The sequence below is a fragment of the Sinocyclocheilus anshuiensis genome, unplaced genomic scaffold, assembly GCF_001515605.1.
Source record: "Sinocyclocheilus anshuiensis isolate Anshui unplaced genomic scaffold, SAMN03320099.WGS_v1.1 scaffold1053, whole genome shotgun sequence".
Lineage (NCBI taxonomy): Eukaryota > Metazoa > Chordata > Actinopteri > Cypriniformes > Cyprinidae > Sinocyclocheilus > Sinocyclocheilus anshuiensis.
In genome coordinates this window covers 1-21,911 of record NW_015555711.1, presented here as the reverse complement: position 1 = coordinate 21,911, position 21,911 = coordinate 1, and the positions used below count along the sequence as shown (strand labels likewise).

The window sequence follows — 21,911 nt, the reverse complement described above, 5'->3', positions numbered from 1 at the left end:
GGAAAATACGGGATAAACAAACATGAAACTTGTAAATAAAATAATCTGATATATAGCCTATGTACAATTTAATAACATATAGCCTAGTTTGATATATGAATTGGGTGTTCGTCAAAGATTGCATGCGGTCGGAGATTCCTGTGTTTACAGCTCCATAAAATAACCTATTGGAAGCTCGGCCCATAGCTAAAAATATTAAAATTACAAACACACAATAACATTTTAAGTTATTTCCATTTCTGAAAAAAAGAAAGGATATTTTAGTTCCCCTCACTTTACAACAAATCCTTTAAATTTAACCATATCAGAACAGACTAAGAATTTAAAAATATATAATTCTAATGGATAAATATAATTGCAGTATATAATAATATATGCTTAGCAATAAACATGCCAAAACAAATTAATTTATAAAGAAACATAAGGTAAAGTTGGGCTTGCTTCTCTCAGGCACAAATCCAAATGTGTCCATATGCGCAATGTAGCTGAAGCTAAACTATTAGCCTTCATTCCGGCAACCACAGCTGCCGTTTTTTTACCGTAAATTTTACGGATTTTTTTTTACAGTGTATAGTTTAAAGTCAAAGTCTCTTGCAAAATGGAGACTTCAACAAGGAGGGTCTGTTAATTATTGTTTGATTTCAAACTAATTTTCATGAGTAACAAAACGAAACAAAGCAAAGCAAAGCAAAGCAAAACAAAACAACAAACAAACAAACAAATAAATGAATTCACTCACACAGGCACACACACACACACACACACACTACAATGATTACTAATGAATATTATATGAAAAAGTGAATAATGAAAAAGTCTTTGCTAAGTCCTTCTATCCGCTATGGGATATTTAGACTGAAACAGGTCGATACCAAAGGAAAAGTTCATGCCATTGGCTTTCACAGTGCCATCACTTTAGTCAGTAATTTGGTTAAATCCAGTGCTCACAATGCAAGCCTTAGTGTTGGAAGTATCCCAGAAGCTCTTCCGTCTTTTCCATTGATCTGTGACCTCTGGGGAGATTACAGAGGAAGAAATGTTCCTTACATTTATGACGCCGTCCTCTCGCCAGCAGGACTGATCTCACAGCAAACCTCACATATGCAATAAAACCCATCTCAGGTTGCAGGATTTTCAGCTCATCTTTATAAGCTGCAGTTCTTTGAGAGGAACTTCTTAGGAGATTTTATGCCCTGCAACCATTAGCGTGAGATGGAAAAATGTGGTTTGCTAAGTATGTTGGTTGCTGAGTGGTAAAGTGGATTTCTCGAAATGGACTAAAGCAGATAAACAGAGTCATGCTTGTCCATGTATCTAATATAGTTGTCTGTATAGTCTAATGCACTGGCAGTTGAGCTCACTAATATTTCCTTTGATTAATGAGGAGAAGGAAAGACCTAAATTTTTAGCCATAACCTAATGCAAACCATGCATTCTATCTTGATTTATAATATAGTCCAAACCTCCCTCTTTATCTCAAAAGCAAGTCTTATTGATGGACATATAGATGGCTCAAAGTTTATATTATTGGCCGATAATAGCTTTGGACTGATCCATCACCCATGCAGATGTGAATGAACATGTGCAGTACTGTATACATGCAATAAACCATTTAGACAAATGAACTGTAGCCTCGGAAGAATGCATTTACTGTGGAATGTCTTTATGAAAACAGTTTTGATAACCTTTCTGTATCCAGCACACTTTGTGGGAAGAAAATAACTCCTACTGTGGAGGAAAATGTGATCCAAAATTTAAGATAATTTGACTATATAGTCTCATTCATTTCACTTAAATGAAGGGTGTGGAGACAAATCAATATATTAATCATAATGCAATGATTCATGTGGCAGTCACATACATTTTTTGTGACACCTTTCAGCATATAAAGAACATGACAGTATACTGTTAAAATATTATGCTGATGCAAACCTTACTGCCAGAATGTTTACATCAGTAAACTGCCAAAAGAACCCACTCCCAAGTTTCTACGATTTTACCCAGATATGCTTGGGGTGCTTTGCTATGTGGTTACTTTGGTTACTATGTGGCACTGTTATGTGGTAACTGGGATGTTCTGGATGGATCCTAGTTTAACAGAGGCTAGTAAGTGCAAACACCATAAGTCAGGTAAATTAGAAAAGTCATCCCTTCTCCATAAGCCACATGATTTGAGATCTCATTAATATCCATATGTCATAAAACAGTGCTAAAGGAGTAACTCACCAAACTTTTGTTTGAAAGAAGAATGCATATGCAGGAATTTTAACCAACACCACTAATAGACTCAGTTTAAACAAAACAATTTACTCATTTTTTACCCATGTACTATTTGTGTTTTCAGTTACTGACCTAAATAGAGGTTGCGTGGTATGAAGGTCTGGACAAAGACAGATAAATGAATGAGTACTCCCAATGGCTACATGCCTTACCCAGTACTTAAAGAGGAAGTTTACTTTGGCCCCTCCAGTGAAGTGTCAGCAGTCAAAGCACCTTTTGATGTCCAAGTAGTTCACTGAGTGTCATTACAAAGCCGAGCTTGTCCTATCTAATGAGAGACACTTCAGGTTTAGGACACTAGCCAGAGTTCACAGACCACTCCTAAACACTTTAAAGCAGATCTAATGGAGCAGGGAGTGTCTGTCTGAACTCTTGCATGCTTATTAGGAATTCTTGGGCGTATCCAACAGACACCTGATTGGTGTGACATTTCCACTCGTTTTTTTTTTATGAAAATGCAAATTAAACAAAATATGACATACATATGACAGGTCTTTCCATTCTCTCTGAGTGTTTGGTTAGTGATAGAGATCGAGAGGTGTTAAGTGTCTAGCAGTGGAAAATGTAAAGTGGTTGTGGTGCTGTGGGAATGCAGCCTTTCAAATAAGCAAAATTGGAAAGCTGGTGTGGAAAAGCTACTATGCCATTTCTTTTTCCCTCTAGTGCTTTTGAGAGTGAAAGGCCATAAAATTTTACAGTATGAACAAAGTAAGCATTCTTACTCCAGAGAAAGCTGGACACAATTTAATTGCAGGATCGGCCACAAAAAGACTTTCTGGTTTATTTTATTTATAGAATCATATAAATAGTGACAGAAAAAAAAGTAACAACAAAAAAACAGCCAATATACTTTCCAACATCACAAAAAGCCATTTCCCCTAATTTCACAATTTGGAAAATATGTTTAGTTTATTTTATATAACTATGCTTCCCTCCTTTTTATGTGCAGCTGCAATCTGACCAAAGGCATGAACCAATTAAGACCAAAAAGAGAAATAATTCCATATGAAAAGCATTTAAAGTGCCCCTATTATGCCCTTTTTACAGTTCCTAATATTGTTTTGGGAGTCTCCTACAATAGGATTACATGCATGCAAGGTCAAAAAACGCTTTCGTTTTCTCAAAATATGCATTTAATATCACCTAATTTTCCAGCAATTCTCAAACGATTCGTTCAAAGCAGAAAACTTCTCAAGGCAAAACTCATTAAAAACATACTCCTGACTCGCGTTATTTTCCTGCTCTGACTTGACAAATCCCATTAAATTTAGGATTAAATGCTCAAGACATGGGTGTGTTTTGAGGCTGAAACCCCATTCACGCTGGACAAGTGAGCCCAAGGGAGCAAAGCCTTGCCAGTTTGTCTCTGCTGAACACCAATGCTGTTCCATCTTCCAAACAGATAACCATTCCAACAAAAACACAGTGCTAGTCACGTCCTGAGTAACCATGTTCTGACGCAAACCATTAGATCAAGCACTGAAGATGTCCAAACTGTCTAGACAGGTCTGTGCCACTTATCCCAACACCTCCTACCAATTCATGCAGCAGCGATTAGGAAAAAATATTGCATCATATTTTATGCAATTGAAATCTTAATACCCTGTTATGAAAATTAAATGTAGACTTTCCCTGCTGGGTCACGTATTGCGAAATAACCAATACATTTTTTTTTTTTTTTTTAAAGATGCCTTATAGTGTCTTATAATGATAACGGACTTTAATCAAGCTTTCACTATGGACGTTTGGGTTCATGGGAAGGAACCGAGATGTAAAGTTTCTGCTTGATTGCAGAGCAAAGAAGTAAGCAAGATCTCAAAGTATGGCTATATATTTAGACCTTGTTTCGTTTGGGATTTTTGCCCTAATAATTCTCTCATCCAAGCTGCACATTTGAACTCCAAGAGCACTGCAGGGGAAAAAGAAATCAAGCAGTTTGGATCTAAATTAACAGAATGGATGTAAAGCCACATCCATCACAGAGGAACGTGGAAGTCAGGTTGCTGAAGGAGTAGAGGGTCAAACATGTACAGTAAGTCTTTGTTTTAAGAACATAATACAGGTCAAGTTATCTTTCCTGACACTGAAGTCTACAATAAATCCATCAAAATGTGATATTTAGTATGAAACGTACATGCAGGGAATACAAGATCTGTGTGTATCAGTTTCAAAGTGTGCATATCAAGGTGAGGTTGGCAGCTTCTAAATCCTCCGATAACATCTAACCCAAATTCTGATGAGGATGAAGGAGAGCACACGTCAGGTAACTATGAACAGATGGGAGGTTTTTGTCTTTATAGTCATCCGGGCAGGGAGAACAAAGGGTTCAGCATCTTTACGACAACAGTATGCAAACTGCAAAACTATCTTGTGGGCCCTGACACGCTGACCTAAGCAGGATATTTGTTTCTTCATTTGGACTCAAATTCAGGGTCCGCCCAGAGGCTCAATTACTGTCGACACCTGCAACAGCACCACAAGGGGCGTTTTTTTCACTTAATACTTCCACATTAATCAAATGGAGAGACTGCACCTGCTTCAAGAAAAATCATTCAACATTTTCTGGAATATATCTCATTTTATTTCCATGAAATCCCAGCATCAAAGCAGTAACACTTTTAACAAAGGATTAAAAAAAAAACGATTAAAAAATATAAAAATAAATAAATAAATAAAACCATAATACAAAATGAATAAATAAATAATGAAGCAAGAAAACCTGTGCTATTTTTATATTTTCAATTTTAATAAAATTCAAAATTTTTTATTATTTTGCATTATTCTTTTTTATTTTATTTTTTGTATTATTTTAATTATGAGTCACCACAGATTTTTGAAATAAAAAAACAATAATAAAAAAAATACACCTTCCTCACATGAATGGTTCAAAAAATATTTCCAAAAATAAAAATATGTCTGTGATCATTAAATGTCACAGTTATGTTACAAGTACAGTTTGTTATATAAAATATAAACTAAATAGAAATATTCCATATACATCTCTAAATTTGGTCAGTCTAATTGAGTTATACATTCTAACAAAAAAAAATCCTTACCTGAGAAATCTGTCATCATTTTTTTACTTTCATAACATTCGAAACTCATGTGACGTTTTATTTGAAACAAAAATGAACCAACTGTAAAGTTTAGTAGCAATTTCACTATATTTATATTAAATGTTTTATTTTTTTTATTTATAAAACTATTTTATATGCATTTATTTTTAATATTTTAAAATATTTAATTAAAATTTTAGGAATCTGAACCAAAGTTACTTTTCATTTTTATTTCTTACATTTGTATGACTCTGTTATAGATAATTCGTAATGATATCTAAATTAAGATTTCGATTTTTTTTCTTAGTTTTTATTTATTTATTTTAATTTCATAAACCTTTAGCAAATATCTGATTATTATTCAGCAAACAGAGACTGGAAATTTACATACTGAGATGTCTTATCACAAAAAAAAAAAACTTTTTTTTAATTATACACAAAATATATACATATTGCCCCCACTAGAGGGCAACATTGACACATTTCTGGAAAAGTGTTTATTGTGGTGATTGTCATAACAGTGTATGGGTTTGGAACAATAATGAGGATTAATAAATACTGGCAAAACTTTTATTTTGGGGCGAACTATCTCTTTAAAAGCATGGAAGAACCATTTAGTCATTACAAAAATAAGTAAAGGTAAAACTCGTTGCAGAAAAGAGCTTCAGGTAGCATGTGGTATCATGTTCCCAAAAAACTAAATGGCCTAAGTGAGTAGAGAAGGATGTCCCACTGAGGACAGTAAGAGGAGAAAGTAAAGGTCCCCGCAGTGGGTCCCTGCCAACACAGGTGTGCTGAGAACAATAAAGGAAAATCTCTCTCATGAGGTAATAGTACTGTCCAGACTGAGGGAAACTACCATTTGAAGACATTTTAGTTTTGTTTAAACATGTATATGTAAATCTGCAAACGAATGAGAGGTGAATTCACTTAGTGTATGTGAGGTATAGTGAAAAATAGCTTGTTTTAGTTCTAAATTTGTTATTCTGAGGAGCAGAATCAGAATCACTCATCCTTTCCAGTCCTCAACATTCTAGAGCTCCTTTCTGAATGCAGTGGATACAACAGATCCTTGTGTTTTTCTAGGCAGGTGAAGTACAGGTTATGAATATGCAATCAGGGAATTCCTGTATATTTACGCAATTTGATTTTATTCACATAAAGGATATTACAAAACAGAGATATGAATAAAAACAAAACTAAAAACTTATTAGGACCTTATCCAAATTAAACATTTTTCATGAGCACACTGATGAAACTGTGTACATGCATAGAAAAAAAAAAACATCTAAGATCTTAAAGGAAGCAAGTCTTACTGCTAAAGCTGAAGATTTATTGTTTCCACTTATCTGCCACATATCAGTCAGGCTGATGCAAAGCATTTCTTTCATACTGAAAGCTCCAGTGCTATTAAAACTGAGCACCCCATCATGTCGCCACAGATCTATCGGAGTAAAAAACAAAGCTTTCATTTTTATGCATTTCCCAGACTTTTGGACCAAATAATTTCCGTGACTTTTATTCAAATTCCAAGTTATTCAGACCTATTTGTGAACCGGTTCGATTGATTCATCGAACTGACTCGTTTCAGCAAGTTTTACTTTATCCAAGAAAAATATCCATGTCTTTTCCAGGCCTGGAAAACATCATTCTAAAATTACGTGGCATTATTTCAAGAAATACAGTGTCTCTTTTTCCTTATTTATCATCTAGGGTGGAAAAATTGCATGTACATAACAGCTAGTCAAAAGCCTAAATATGACTTTGGTATGGACTTCATTCTTATCGAATAAATATTATATACAGAACACATCATACACAATATTATGAATGGAATGACAGATAACACACAAAAGCCAAAAACAAAGATGAATGGATGGACAGGTACGCACAAAACCAAAGATGGATGGATAGGTGGATGGACAAACAGACTTAATAACATCTTAACCATGTAATGCAACACCAAACAGTGGTTTTGGTTTCAATAAATAGGCTTATGCCGAATCATGGTTGTGAAAAAGTAATAAAGATCTACGAGTAATCTGATACAGAATTACACAATAACATACTGAACAAACCTGAGCATGCTTTACATATGTAACCTTTAAAAATGATAGATGGCATAGACTCTGACAGGAGAAAGACAATCCTTATAAACTCTTTATTGCTTCTAAACCTTTTCCTTGTTATTTGATATTAGGTTTATATTTTGGGATCCCCCACAAGGGAAAACTCTGATTAATCAGGCTGAACTGTCTTGGTAATAACTCCAATTTACTGCTGATAAATATGTTTGTGTGATTTTATTATTCGTGATAAATCTTTCCTTGGGAAAAATAAAAAATCTGGACAAGTTTTCTTTTCTCTCTTCACTAAACCCAGTGCCAACGCAGAATACTGATCTCCTAATAAGCTATTATCTGTGGGCAATATGAGCCTTTAATACCTTGTTGCAATTCGCTCACAGGTAAGTGACTTCCCAAGTAATACCCCATCATGACAGACCAGAGACACAAGCAAAATAAATAATGAGATGGTAAGAGAAAAGAGACGTTTCCATTTCACTTCAGAGAGTCCCTCTCACATTAAGAGTAATTAATGAGAGTTAAGACTTTATACACAGCTACAGCTACTATTCTCATGAAAGCCTTTCCTCTGCACATGTCTCCAATCAGATTTCAGTTCATGGCAGGAATACATACTGTAACTCATATACATATATTTCATCAAGTTCTAGTGGAAGCTGGATGTCTTCCAGATACAAATGCATGAGACTGAACATGCACGTCTTGACATCTTGATAGCAGGCGTCATATAGTCCAGGAAGAAAAACATATTGTCTACTGAAGTTAACATTTACTTTAGCATTAACTTTACAACTAAATTTATACTAAACTTAAAGACAAACTTCATAAACAGTCTAAAGGTTAGAGAATATTGAATAAGGTCACTGAATACCCACATATATGAATTATATCTTGTAACTACTAATACAAATATTGAGTTAATCAAAAGGCATGTGAAGTAACTAAGGATAGAAATCATAAAGAATTTTGGTTCTGGTTCCAATTCAATTCCAATTCCTTACCGGTTCCATTAATGATTCTTGTAGTACTACAGTACTAGGAATAAATATTTCAAAAAAATAAATGCAAAAAATTATCATTTCAAAATGTCCAATCCAATTATTAGCCTTAATTATATATTAAAAAGCAATATTACACAAACCATAGTAACAGTAAATGTTTATTAAAATGTCATCTGTAGACTAGTTGTTTTATTCACTAAAAAGAATCGAACTACGTTGATTGCACTATGTTTCTGATTCACTTTTTGTCGTCTTGTATTTGTCACACTGTAAATTCAGTAGCGGTGTTGCTGCACCATTGAAACAGTACAGTATTCCTCCCACAATAGAGGAGGAATGCACATACAAAAACCATTAACAGATTGATTCGTTATGGTATATATTTTTTTTAATGGAACTAATTCTGCATAAGAATCGGTTCTTAGTTCCCAACCGTAGGAAATTACATACAACACTTTCCATTTAATCACATTCATATGTATCCATTTCCAAAACAATCATTATGAATCAATCAAGCATAAATTTCTATTTTACAAGCACTTGTTGTTTCTGTTCTTAGGGTGCTTAAGTGTCCCTCGAAGGCATCTATCACAGGAAGAAGAAAATGAATCAACCATACTGCTGTGCAGCATTACTCAAAGATGTCACTCTGCCCTGCATGGTTTTAATTAAAAGCTTCCAGATATATGAGTCCCTACAGACTTCATGCTAAAATGCATCACCTGCTACTGCTAGTACAAACTGTAGCTCTGCGAAATAAATTACAGCAACTTAAAGTGTGTGGCATGAGTGGTTAAGCTCAAGAACAGGAAACATACTCTTATGTTTTAAAATCTCAAAAGTATTTGAAAAGCATGCTGTAATGACTCATCTGGCTTTACTAATGCCTTCAGAATACTTTTGTGTCATCTGTAAGTCAGAGCCATGGAAAACGTCAAGGATATTGTCTAACATTTATCTAGGAATGTGGGAGCATGACCAGCATTTGTCTTGTATCAGGGGTTTAGCGATATGGCAAATTGCTGAAATATTTCCTCCTTTATCAAACACATTTCTGCACTGAATTTTCAGGAGATACTACAGAAAAAAAAAACATTGCTACTGCATCTAATGACAATAAACACAAGGATTCGGAGGAATGTAGACAGCAAGAAGAAAATTACAATACTACATGAAACCGTATTATCACCCAGCAAAGTTTTAAAAGTTATAAGGATATATAGTACATCCAACTTTATCCGCAAATAAATCTGACTTGAAGTTACACATCCTTGCATCATTCAGTGAAAAAAGTCAGTCATACTAATTTTTAGGTGAAATATCCCTTTAAAGGTTACATATCATGAAAATCTGACTGTTTCCGTGTTTAAGTGCTATAATCGAGTCCCCGTGCATCTACCAACCCAGAAAACGTGAAAAAGAACAACCAGAAAGGGGATGTTATTATAATATTACCGCCCCTTAATCTGCATTGTTTAAAACGCATGATTTCAGCACAATAGAAATGATAATCAAAACCAAACTGATGTTTTTTGACAGAAATCTGAGGTACGAACTGTAAAGGCAGAGTTCTATTCTGGAAAATTAAAATAATAATGGGCATTTAAATATAATAAATAATCTGTGGGGTATTTTGAGCTGAAACTTCACAGACACATTCTGGGGATACAATATTACATATTGTACAAACGGGCATAATAGGTCTCCTTTAAGACAAGATTAGCCCAATTCTATTAAAAATTAAATTCTGAAATTCTACATATATAAAATAAAATATAAAACCTGCTTTTTGCCCATTCACCAAAGTTCTGCCCACAGTCAATCATCTATGCTCCAGTCTCCTCTGTGCCCATGTGCCCTTTGACCTCAGTGGCACAGATCCTTCATGTTGCAAACACAGCCCTGTTTGCTGAAGGAAACACTAGCCCATTTTCCACTGATACTGCTTCTGTTGCCTTTTCCACTGGTTTACTTAAAGGCTCTAACTACAGCAAGGAAACACCAAAAGCAGTTCGCTTAATCACACATCTGAGATTCATTGAGTCTCAGCAAATTAAGCTCCCTTCAGTGATCAAAAAAAAAAAACTCACTGGCATTTACAGTTTTACAGCACTCATCAAGAAAAGTCATTTTTAAACCACAATTGTGTAAGATATTTACATGAAAGTGATAAATGAGGCATATGAGGCATATTGAAGTGGTTCAGGAAGTCTGGCCAATGGCTACCTCTCTCATGACAGGATGCCTACAGGATGTTTGCATTGCTTCTGATAGAGCACTCGTCACTGACACGATGAAGGACACCCACAAAAAGTCAAATGAGGCTTGACAAGAAGAGGCAAAGAATCTGTATTAAACTGTAAGACAACAGTGTACAAAAGGACTGTTCTTTTTGTGCAGTGAATGAAGAGTTTATATAGGGCTGCATAAGTTGTTTGCACACCCGGGATGCTCACACAGGCATTTTTATAAACAGAATATCTAAAGGGCTTTTTCAGTAGGAGAGCAACATATATTGACATTGCTAGCTACTTTATAATGTCCAAGATTCCTGAACTCAAAACAACCTCAGAAACTCTACTGTTAAAACAATCAGTTTTGCTTTAGCCACTGAAAATATTACAGTAAAATTAGATTCACAGCCTCTCAATGTAATGACATCCCTTGAGGGAACCACATCAAGACTACACCAGACACCTCAGCCAAGGCTATTTCACACAGATTGGTTTAGATGTAATTCATGACACAAGGTGCATCGTGGGACCACATACTGGCGTGTTATGCATGTTGTATCTATGTGCTAAAATTCACAACAAAGCTTCAGAACTTGAACTTGAATTGGTCACAGAATAACCAAAGGAAACTGATGACAACATGAACGATTTAAATTACTTTGATTTCCCATTTATCCCCTCGCAAAACACTGGATTTGATTAGTTTTGTCTTTAAAATCACGGAATGAGTTGGAAACAAATTTGCTTCTACAAGTGAAACATAGCATATATTAATATCAATGTAAAAAGAATAATATGAAGAGAATTTAATGCATCATATTTTTTTCTTACAATGTCTTCGATTTCCGTTGACCGTTGTAATACGTGGCATGTCTTTAATCTCTTGGTTAAAGTTAATTTTCTGTTATTCCGGATCTGGACGCAGTACTTATTCAACTTCAGAGAAACTTTTGAGAGAAAAAAAAAATCAAATTACAGAACAAAAAGAGAGCACGGAGGGGAGAATTATCCACCGATTAATATAAAATAGTGCTGTCAATTGCGATTAATCGGGTCCAAAATAAAAGTTTGTGTTTATATAATACATATGTGCGTACTGTGTATATTTGTATATAGCCTATATTTATACAGTATGTATAAATACAGACACATATTTAAAAAATATTTAGCCTACATTTATATAAAGCGTGATTAATCATGATTAATCGATTTGACAGCACTAAAAGGTGTGATTAATTCAGCTAATTTGCTGCAGTTATTAAATCTTGTATTCTTCTTTATTTTTAAAGTAAGAAAGTTCATAATATAATGAATTTCAGTCATCTACAATTGCTATTTTGCCAACAATTGTACGCACAGGAAAACTTCTCATGAGACAATTCACATGTGCGCACATGAATTTGTTCTTAACCTCATTCTAATATTAATGGATTTGGAATATTCTAAGTGAGCAATCGTTTTCTGAGGTTAGTCATTTGCATAAAACATGCCCAAACCATCTTCATATAAGGGCTTTCCACACAACTCTCATTAATGGCCTTTCGTCACTCGCAGCAAACATACAACGCTCAAAGACATGGTCTATGGCAGACGTGCAGAAAGATTCGAGCAATGCCAAGTGTGCCATTCTCAAAACCAGTTCAAACACAACACCAGTGCACTCTGAGTAACTAGCTCAGTTCTGGTATGGCAACTCTCTGAGAGTTTAGCTTGGTAATGTGAGTGACAATGTTAATGTGTTTAGTCCTGGCAGAATAGATCTGCTACACTGCTGCTGCGGCAGAGCAATCACTGTGACTTGCTATTGTATTGGATAATACATCCACAGACATGCTGCTGTGAGTATGTAGGAAATATTGCTGCTGCACATGAAACAATACATAGCATACATGAATCACCCTGTAGCAGATCTATACAGGTAGAGCTGGGGAAGGTGGAGGGTTTCTGAAGGGCGCTGCAACTGCTACAGCAAGCACAAGCCAAGTATTTGAATATTGAGCAGCAAGCTCATTGGCTGTTTATGTGAAAAGAAACCAATCAGATGCGCCATGTGAATAATGATGTGATTATATAAGATTGAGTCAGAACCTGTCAGCTTGCACCATCTAGAGTTTCATGACAGACCTTTGTATTTACAATGAAATCAGTTACCGCTACAATGGGGCTTAAACAAATCACATTACACAATCAAACAGGTTTTCTATTACGATGAATTGTGGCACAACTAAACTGTTCTTCTGCCACTCCTGGAATGATAAAACATCAGATCAGGACAAAATGGATAATGCCATAACTGTAAAAGAAAGGGCTTTTGTTGTACCATCAATTGAAGACAACAATTCCCTGATGTTCTTGAAGACAAATGGACAGCACAGGACACAAAAGCAGCATAAATCTGCATTAAGCATTTGGCATTCATAAGAACTGGGATTTGGGGATTTTCTTTTGCCCTGTTGTTGATGATTCTCACTGACGTTCAGCCAAAAAGTTTCCTCCAGTCTGATACATGTGGTGTGACCGATGCCTGAGGAGTGTGATAGAATACCGCAGCTGTGCTGCGACTAAACCCTCAGATTTGATCTTCCAAACATTTGTTCTTACAGTCAGCGATCACTATCAGGGCTTCGTGAGCTCTGAGGTCACATCTCTGGTTGGTTTAATAAAAGGACTGCTCAATGATGTGAGTGTCATAAAGGGACAGCCGATCAAACACTTCGTTTGACTACAGGAATGAGAGTCATTCTATCAGACCCATGAGACAAAAGGGGTTAGTAACAGCACATCCATAACTACAAGTCCTGTAGCCTCTTGGGCTGCATCACACGCAATCTTCACAAGGCAGCAGATCTAGAGAGGAAGACAGACCACCTGCTGAGGTTTGTGTGTCCAATACAATCATTTTACTAAAAAGACTCTGACTAAGGGCAGAGGAGGCCAGAAGAGAATAATTCAAATTTTCAATGGTCTTGAAGAAAATTGAAGAATTATTTATAGTAATCATGCATCAAACAAGGAAAATAAATATCTTACAATTACTTAGAGGATATAAAATTTTAAAAAAGCAACATACTGTCAATTATCACCATTCATGGCTACTAATGTAGCACAACTGAGAAGTCAGAATCATGTCAATCATCTCACATCACACTCTCACCGACCCTGTTATAACTGCAGGTATTGCCACCAAAAACAAATTCAGAAAGCATCCTGTTGTTATTCTTGGATTTTTTCAGAACTCTGAGTGATTTCTTTAGAAACTCTCTGGCTTTCCTCTCATATTTCAGAGAAAATAATCTTAAGTTAGCTTTGCAAATAACACATAGAGTCCCTTTGGAAACAATGGAATACTGGCAAGATGGAAACTGTGAGACAGTGTTTAAACAATAAAAATGGAATTGCATTTCTGTGATATAGACCATACATATCTCAACAAACAATCCAACATTTTTGCGATTCCATTGTTTCTTTGGGGAGCTTTCCTAAAACCACATCAAATCTTTTTCACAATTTTTCACATTTTCACAAGCTGAAAACAACAGGAGTTTTAGTGGAGCTTAATTAAATTAAGGAGAACTTTCCAAGTAGATTAAGCCTTTCTACAAAAAAAAAACAAATAGCTTGCCTTGAATTAATCTGTTGTAGTAGTTAATCATTGTTCTAGTATTTAATCTAGTATGTTTCTTTTTAAAAGAGTTCATAATTATCAGCAGGATAATCTTTTTCCTGTCAGCAGTAGTTAACGTTATGTCTGTGAGACACTTCTCACCCAGTATTATAAAACTCTTCCGGCAGGATGTGTCTGCACAGAGTTGGCTTTCGTCCTGTGGGCTCTGCCAGCTATACTTACTTTACAACACAAACTTTTATCACTGCCCAGTGCCCACTTTTGATGGTGTCACAGGAGAACATCACAGTTCAGGGTGCTGACTACCTTTTTTATCAAAGCCTCTATCAAAACAAGTCTAAGAAAATTATAAATTAACTGATTAAATGTGTTACAACCTGCCAATTTGCTAGGCACTGCAGTGATGGAAAGCTGCTTTATTATTGTAGAATGCTAAGCTACAATGAAATGATTTGAAGACGATGAAGTCAACCTGTTCTTTTGACAAAAAGTAGTTAGCAACACTACACACTGCCAAACAATAACAACACTGAGGCTACTTAAGGGGGCCATAACTTTTTAAACACAAAAACCAATAGAAGAACAGATAAACCAGAAAAAAAGCTAAGACAAGCAAAATAGTTTTTTTTTTTTTATTAAACATATAAGTGTGACGTGAAATAATAGGATACACCTTCGTTTATAAAACTGAGTTAAAAACTTTGCAACTAAGAGCAGTAATCTAATCAGTGACTTTTTAATAAATTCATTTATTTGAACAAACTGATTCCCTAAAATGTTAGTGACTCTACAAAACCAAGACCTTTTGAGCAGATCTTTGAATATTTGTTGTGAGACTAAATCACATTTTTACAGGTTACAGCATCTAACACCCCCGTAGTTTTGTCTGAAACACAAATCACACGCCATGCTCTACATTGCCTATTTTCTAGCAATTTCTGCAGCAGCCAGAAGGTCTTTGGTAACCTGCATGAATTTCCCACCCGCACAGACAATGCAGCTGTGCAGAAGGACCCCCAAAGCCTCCAGAGATCTGCTCTAAATCACAGTCACTTAGAGAAGCCAGACTCTCCTCCAGAACTGTATTCTCACACTCACTTTCACAGAAATGCCATAAGGAAACACTGATCCTGCAGTGTAAGGAAAGGGATTTAACTGCCCTATCAGCCCTGCTGTGACCTTAGAGTGGTTATGTTCTACTGATGCACCTGGAGGCTGTTCTATACGATTGTAGTGGAAGTGCTGATGAACAAAATGAGTAAAGCAGAATGAACTGACAGAGAGGTCCAGAGGATGCAGTAATGAAAGTGAGAAGCCCTTCGGGAGGACAACATATATTCTGATACAGGGATTGGGGGTGCATAGAAAAATGCACTCATGACATGCTAATTCTCTCTCAGCAGTATCATAGGAAGGAAGAAAAACGGCCTTTAATTTAAGTGTTATCATGACACTGATAGAACACAGTCTGTTAAAATTCATCACACAAGCCAACTGACATTCACCGAGTGCTATAAGAATGAGATAAAGCTTTAGTTCAAAGCTCAGATAACTTGTGTGCTCATCATACTGACAGCTGGATCCATTGAATCCTGCGGGGCAGTCACACAGTTGATTCAAGTGCCCTGTACACACAGCCCCATTAAAGCAGACACCGTAAGTGCAGAGAGCTGGAGCAGAAAAGAGATTTAGAAGCAGACAGTCAAGGCAAATTGTTCTACGGGGAAATTTAACACATGAAAATACATCTTCACAGAAAATATTGACAGTTGGTTCAACATGATCAAATTATTCATTATTTGTTTTATTTCACCAGGCACTGATAATGACAAATCACTTATGATATTCTGTTTGTTATGGCAATTCAGCTGCTAAATCAGTTACAGCAAATGAGAGAATCAAATGAAAAAAATAGAAAAGAAATAGAATTACACCCCAAAATGTAGTTTTAGTTTGATGACTGTCATATTAAATAAGTAAATAAATCAATAAAAGGAATAAATAAAGTAATACTACACTCTAAAAAATGCTGGGTTGTTTCAACCCAACTTTGGCATTTTTGTGTTCAAAAGCTAAATGAAATGTATATGTGATTTATTGCAGTTTATTGGCATATTATTAACACTACCATTTGAATGTTTTACAGTAGCTCTTTTATGACGCTTTAAGAAATTCATACTTTTATTCAGCAACACTCTAAAAAAATGCTGGTTTGTTTCAACCCAACTTTGGGTCAAATATGGACTAACCCAACTTTTGGGTTAAAAATGTAATGTAATAATTTAACCCAACGGTTGGGTTAGTCCATATTTGACCCAAAGTTGGGTTGAAACAACCCAGCATTTTTTAGAGTGTATGAATTCATATTGTGTCCATTTGACAGCCTGTTCATTTCTTTCTAACTGAAGATCCAGAAAGCAAAAAGACCATATCATCTTTATTTGATATTAAAACTGCTCTAGGCATTTATTTTTTAAATACCGCTTCTATCTGACAGATGTAACTCAAAAAAGAAGAAAACAGCATATATCTTTGTATGATATTAAATGCCAAATTATAAAGAGACTTACATGTATTAGGACTACAACTGTTGATTATTAAACTACTGACATCATGATGCCAACCCTGAAACAACTTACAGAACTACCACATTTTGCTATAAGTTTGATTGCATCATATAATAATTGCTGTTAATAGTGTTCATCGTCTGTTTGATTATGTCTTTAATTGATTTTTCCGTACATTTCTGCCATATGTACATTGACTGACAGTCACCACTGATAAGCTACCACTAAATATTGTAGAAACTTAATTTGCTGTAAAGTTGCTTTGCAATGATTTGTATCGTGAAAAGCGCTGTACAAATAAACTTGAATTGAATTGAATTGACAGAGGCTAAGCTTAGCACGAGCAATTCACGCTCATAATCTAATTATGGGATTCATGTAATAGGATATTATTGTAGAATTAAGATCTATGGGGGATCCAAAAAAAAACAACAACAGTGATTTACCCTGAGATGCTCTCCAAACTCATTGCACCGAAAGCTACAGTAAATGTCCTCCACCTACAGCTGTCTTTTGATGATCACAAAGGTTCATTGTGTCCTAGCTCACTGCAAGAAGAGGTCACTAAGCCTTCCAGATTCTTACAAAGCCATTGATGAGAAGCTATGCTCTGCCTCTTTATGGCCATTAAGCATTAAAACATGTTTAGGCTGCGATGAACTGGCTGCCATGTCATTTCTAAAAATACAAATACATGCTACGCCATGTCATCAAGGGCAAACCACTCCACAAAATAAAGCAGAAGTGACAGTAGTAAGAGACCCTAAAGAGATTAAGCAATGTGGGCTAAGGCTAACCATTCAAAACATCATCTTTTGGATTATTCTCATAGATTTCAACACAACACTGACTAAATCCTGTGATTTACTATTTGATATTTAGAGAATATACAGTTCCATTGTGCCCAAACAACAATCCTGAACCATCCTGAACAAAGATAAAGAGTCTATTGAAATGTTGCTGGTCCCCAAAATGAGCATCTGATCAAAAGTTTCTGTTCATGATTGACAACAGCAACAAAGCCAGAATCCCTCTCATGGAATCTCCAGAGAAGAACAGGAATCTCATTAATCACGTAAGCCATTCACTACACAATCCTTCAGTGAATGATGTTTATGAATAATTAACCTCAACCCTACAAATCTACACTTAAAGTTTAGGGCCTATATGTTTGTTTTTCATGTCATTTGGATGTCTGATGAGATATAGGACAGACCTGACAGTGGAAATACTTACGATAGAGGCAGCCTGCCTCTGCATTGAACTGGGACCATCCACGACAGCATTTGTATGTAGTCTTAAAATCTTGTCTGTAGACCTGCCTGTAGCTTATGTAGTAGGCAGTCCTACAAAGTGATAAAAATATGATTACTATCATCAAACGAGTTCAGCACAATTTGAGACAAATAGCATGGATTCTTACGATTGGCCAATCAGAATTAAGTATTTCAGAGAGCCGAGTAATAATAGACTTCTAAACCCCAATTAGTTCAGCATTTGTTCAGTGCAATGGCAATTTTAGCAAGCCCAGTGTCTGTTTAATGAGGGCTATTCAATGATCTTCCATAATTGCCAAGGGGGATGATGGCTCTGAGAGTCTTGAGCTTCCTTTTGATTCCCAAAGCATCTGAGACCCTTAATAACCATCGTCTCTCAACAACAGGATCAGTTTCTAACTGCTGTCTTTCTCTAGCCCTCTGCCCATTCTCAAAAGCGGCAAGAAGTTGGCTGGCACTGAAAGGTGTACCATTGAGAAATGGCTGTCGGGGTAAAAAGGACTATTGATAGTGAATCAGGACAGAGGGACTCTTTACTACATGTAAAATCTAGTGCCAACTTTTAAAATATTTCATTTCTTTTGTTGTAACTGTATTCAATCTAACTAGATCTTTAAGTCAAATTAATATGTACCTCCTTTCATAGTCCATACACCAAGCATGACCTGTGCATCCTTGCCTCCAAACCTTCACCATACGTGTAAAAGCCTGTACACATGGCTTTTTCTCAGCTGTGATGATTCTCTCTTTTTCTGAGCAGACATTCGGCCTGAACAAAGAAGAATGAAAGAATTACTTTCCATTTCAAGTGCATAATGCAGCTCTTACATCAACAACTCTGTTTTGAAGTCTTTTAGAACAGAATAACTGGAAATTGATTTGTAATTAATATAATAATAATAATAATAAATTACATTTTAATAGTGACATTTACTGCATATATCTGAACATAAGAAATACTGATTTGCTTAATAAAACTTGTAATTTAACATTTTGTACATTTTTATATACTATATTATATAGTATAATAGTATACACTATATCAAAAGTACTTTATACTTAAAACATAATTCTGTAAGAAAAAAAAGATGCTTAAATTTGATTTTTTTTTTTTATTAATTCATATTCGTAACAAACGTTTCATGCAAGAAAAGAAACAGATTTGTGCATACAATCCAATTTTCATGCTGTCAATAAATTTGCAACATTAAAATAATAAAATCATGACTAAAATGTAATTTATTTTTATGCTACTTACATAAAAGGCTGCAGAGCTTGATGACAGCACGATGAACGGATCTCTGTAAGCATGAATAATAACATCACCGCGTGTATATCCATGTCAAAAAGCCTCACAACACTTTTCCATTCAGATTAAACTGAGTGTGTTCAGGCTGTTTCATCTGGAAGCCAGCAAACAGCTGAGAAGGAACGGCATATATGGTACTGCAGTCCTACCGAGTGTTTACTAAAAGCATTTACAGTAACGTGTTGCATGGATAGGGCAGACTTGGACATACGAGTGATATTTTAGAGAAGGTTACCTATGGGTTAATGATGAGCAGCGTTTCCTTGGCCCTAAAAATATTTTAATTAATTCTGTTTTTTCTCAGTTGCATTGCACTGCAAACGTGTTCAGTGAACATGCTAAAATACTGTCAAAACCCAGATATTTAAACATAACGTAGTCGTTAGAGGTAAATCGATTTGGGTTACAATTGCTTTTGCAATGAGTTTAGTAATAAAACAACAGCGTTTGAGCTGTAGCAAACATTGAACACCTGCGTAGATACAAACGAAATGTTTGAAATTGTCTTTAGATTGTGCTGCCACCTAATGGCCTAAACTGCACTACAGAGTAACACTAGACCATTCAAAATGAAAATGATAAAAACACACAAATATTTTAAAGCAGGACAAAATCATATTTAGATGGGCATGTCACAGAACATTTAAAAAAAAAAAAAAAAAAGCACGCCCTGTATCCATGTTGATTCACATAGAAATCCATCAATACAACATAGGCTAAATGGTCTACAGACAGACACGTGCAAAAGGTTCCAACGTGTATTACGATTGCATCTGTATTTACATTTTATATTGCGAAATAATTAATATTTTCATAATTTATTTAATAATTTTCCTAAAAATAAAAGTTCAAGAACTTTGAGACACAACTTATTCAGATATATCAAGTTATTTTCGATCTTTTATTAGCAATTTATATTATCGCTCATATGTTATAACAGCTTTCATATCATTATATTAGTTCATGTATATTGTAAATGACCCTTTAAGAAGCATTTTAAATCCAATCTATTGGCATCTCAAGCGAATGCCTGATGTTAATATGTTGAGCAGCAGTTAACACCGATACATTTAATTACATTTTTAAAACTATTTTTGTATATCAAGAACTAAACTAAATTCTAACCTCTTATAGGATGGAAAGAATGCCTAAATACATTTTTATTGTTTTATCAAAGGTTGGCTATTTGGGTCCTTTACCGCAGAGCATTGTGGGAGTCGTTCCTCTGCAGCAATGGCTTGGCTTGTAGTAAGATTAGCAATAGCTGTGTCTTTATTATATACTGTATCGGCGGTATTTGAAGACCAAGTTGGAAAGTTTGATTGGTATGTAAACGGAATTTATAGCTGTGTGTTGGTTTGGCATATAATCCATTGTGGGATTTCTGCGACTGTAAAAACAGCCGGTACTTTAAGCAGGCTGCGGACTGATGTCAGCTAACGTTACACCGGGCTGGTCAGTCTTCATGTCTTAACATCACTCTAAACTACCTGCGATTTCTTTCAGGAGGCAACAGTTTATCGGCAAGGTGCGTTTTGCCTTGTTTGACACTCATTCTCAAGCGTCTAAAAAGCTCCTGGTGGCAACTGACAAGAACGTGTTTGCTTCCCTCAATTCAAGGACAGGAGACCTGTGTAAGTCATTCTGCTCATCTGACTATCTTTTTACGTTAAATCATATATAGGCATTTATAAATCGCATTCAGAATCTGTTTATAAGCGTTTATTGGTTATTAGACTGTGTAAGAATGAGCGTCCATAATCCGATTTCAGCCCACACCATTTGACACTTAACCATAATTATTATTATTTTGGGACAAAATCACTTTTAAATGGCTGACAAGTGATGCATCATTTATCATTTTTTCTGTCTTCTTTTGAAGTGGACAAATGTGCAATAAAAGCATGTAAGAAAAAGAAAAAAGCCTGTAACCAGAAAAATGTCATTTTAATAATTTGCGCATTAAAGGGTTAACTATTTGATTTAAAAATATATATATTTTTTTATTTTAAAGATGTTTTATTAGTGAACCTTTACAACGTTTAGAAAAAATGTAGATGAGCTTTGTTGTGATATAAACAGCTCTTCTTATGTTTGTTGTGATATAGACAAATTTCTTATGTCCAGTGAATAACAGGTTGTCTATTTACAACCCATACTTAAAGGGACAGTCCGTCAAAAAAAATAAAAATAAAAATTGTCTAGGCAATGAATCCTGAAATTCTTTGTGGTTGCTTCATTAAAGGGATAGTTCAACCAAAAATGTCAATTCTGTGATTATGATTTGTTGTTACAAATGTGTATGACTTCGCTGCTTATGCGGGACACAGAAGAACATGTTTTGAAGAATGTTGGGACCCTAACAGTTTTGGTTTCCATTGACTTCTATTATATGGACAAGAGAAAAAATATATATATATACACACACACGTGTATATATACAGTGGGTACGGAAAGTATTCAGACCCCCTTCAA

General features: G+C 35.3%; 1 protein-coding gene across 1 annotated transcript in view; it reads right to left on the bottom strand.

The window, feature by feature from the left end:
• LOC107671929 (multiple epidermal growth factor-like domains protein 6) overlaps positions 1 to 19,907 on the bottom strand; it is a 76,002-nt gene extending 56,095 nt beyond the window's left edge. Inside the window, exons 1-4 of the mRNA XM_016464942.1 lie at positions 19,672 to 19,907; positions 19,386 to 19,428; positions 18,762 to 18,896; positions 18,087 to 18,196 (exon numbers count right to left, since the gene is read on the bottom strand). Coding sequence (XP_016320428.1) covers positions 18,087 to 18,196; positions 18,762 to 18,896; positions 19,386 to 19,387 — 247 coding nt within the window. The 5' untranslated portion in view covers positions 19,388 to 19,428; positions 19,672 to 19,907. The remainder of the gene's footprint in view (positions 1 to 18,086; positions 18,197 to 18,761; positions 18,897 to 19,385; positions 19,429 to 19,671) is intronic.
• Positions 19,908 to 21,911: the final 2,004 nt, after the last annotated feature.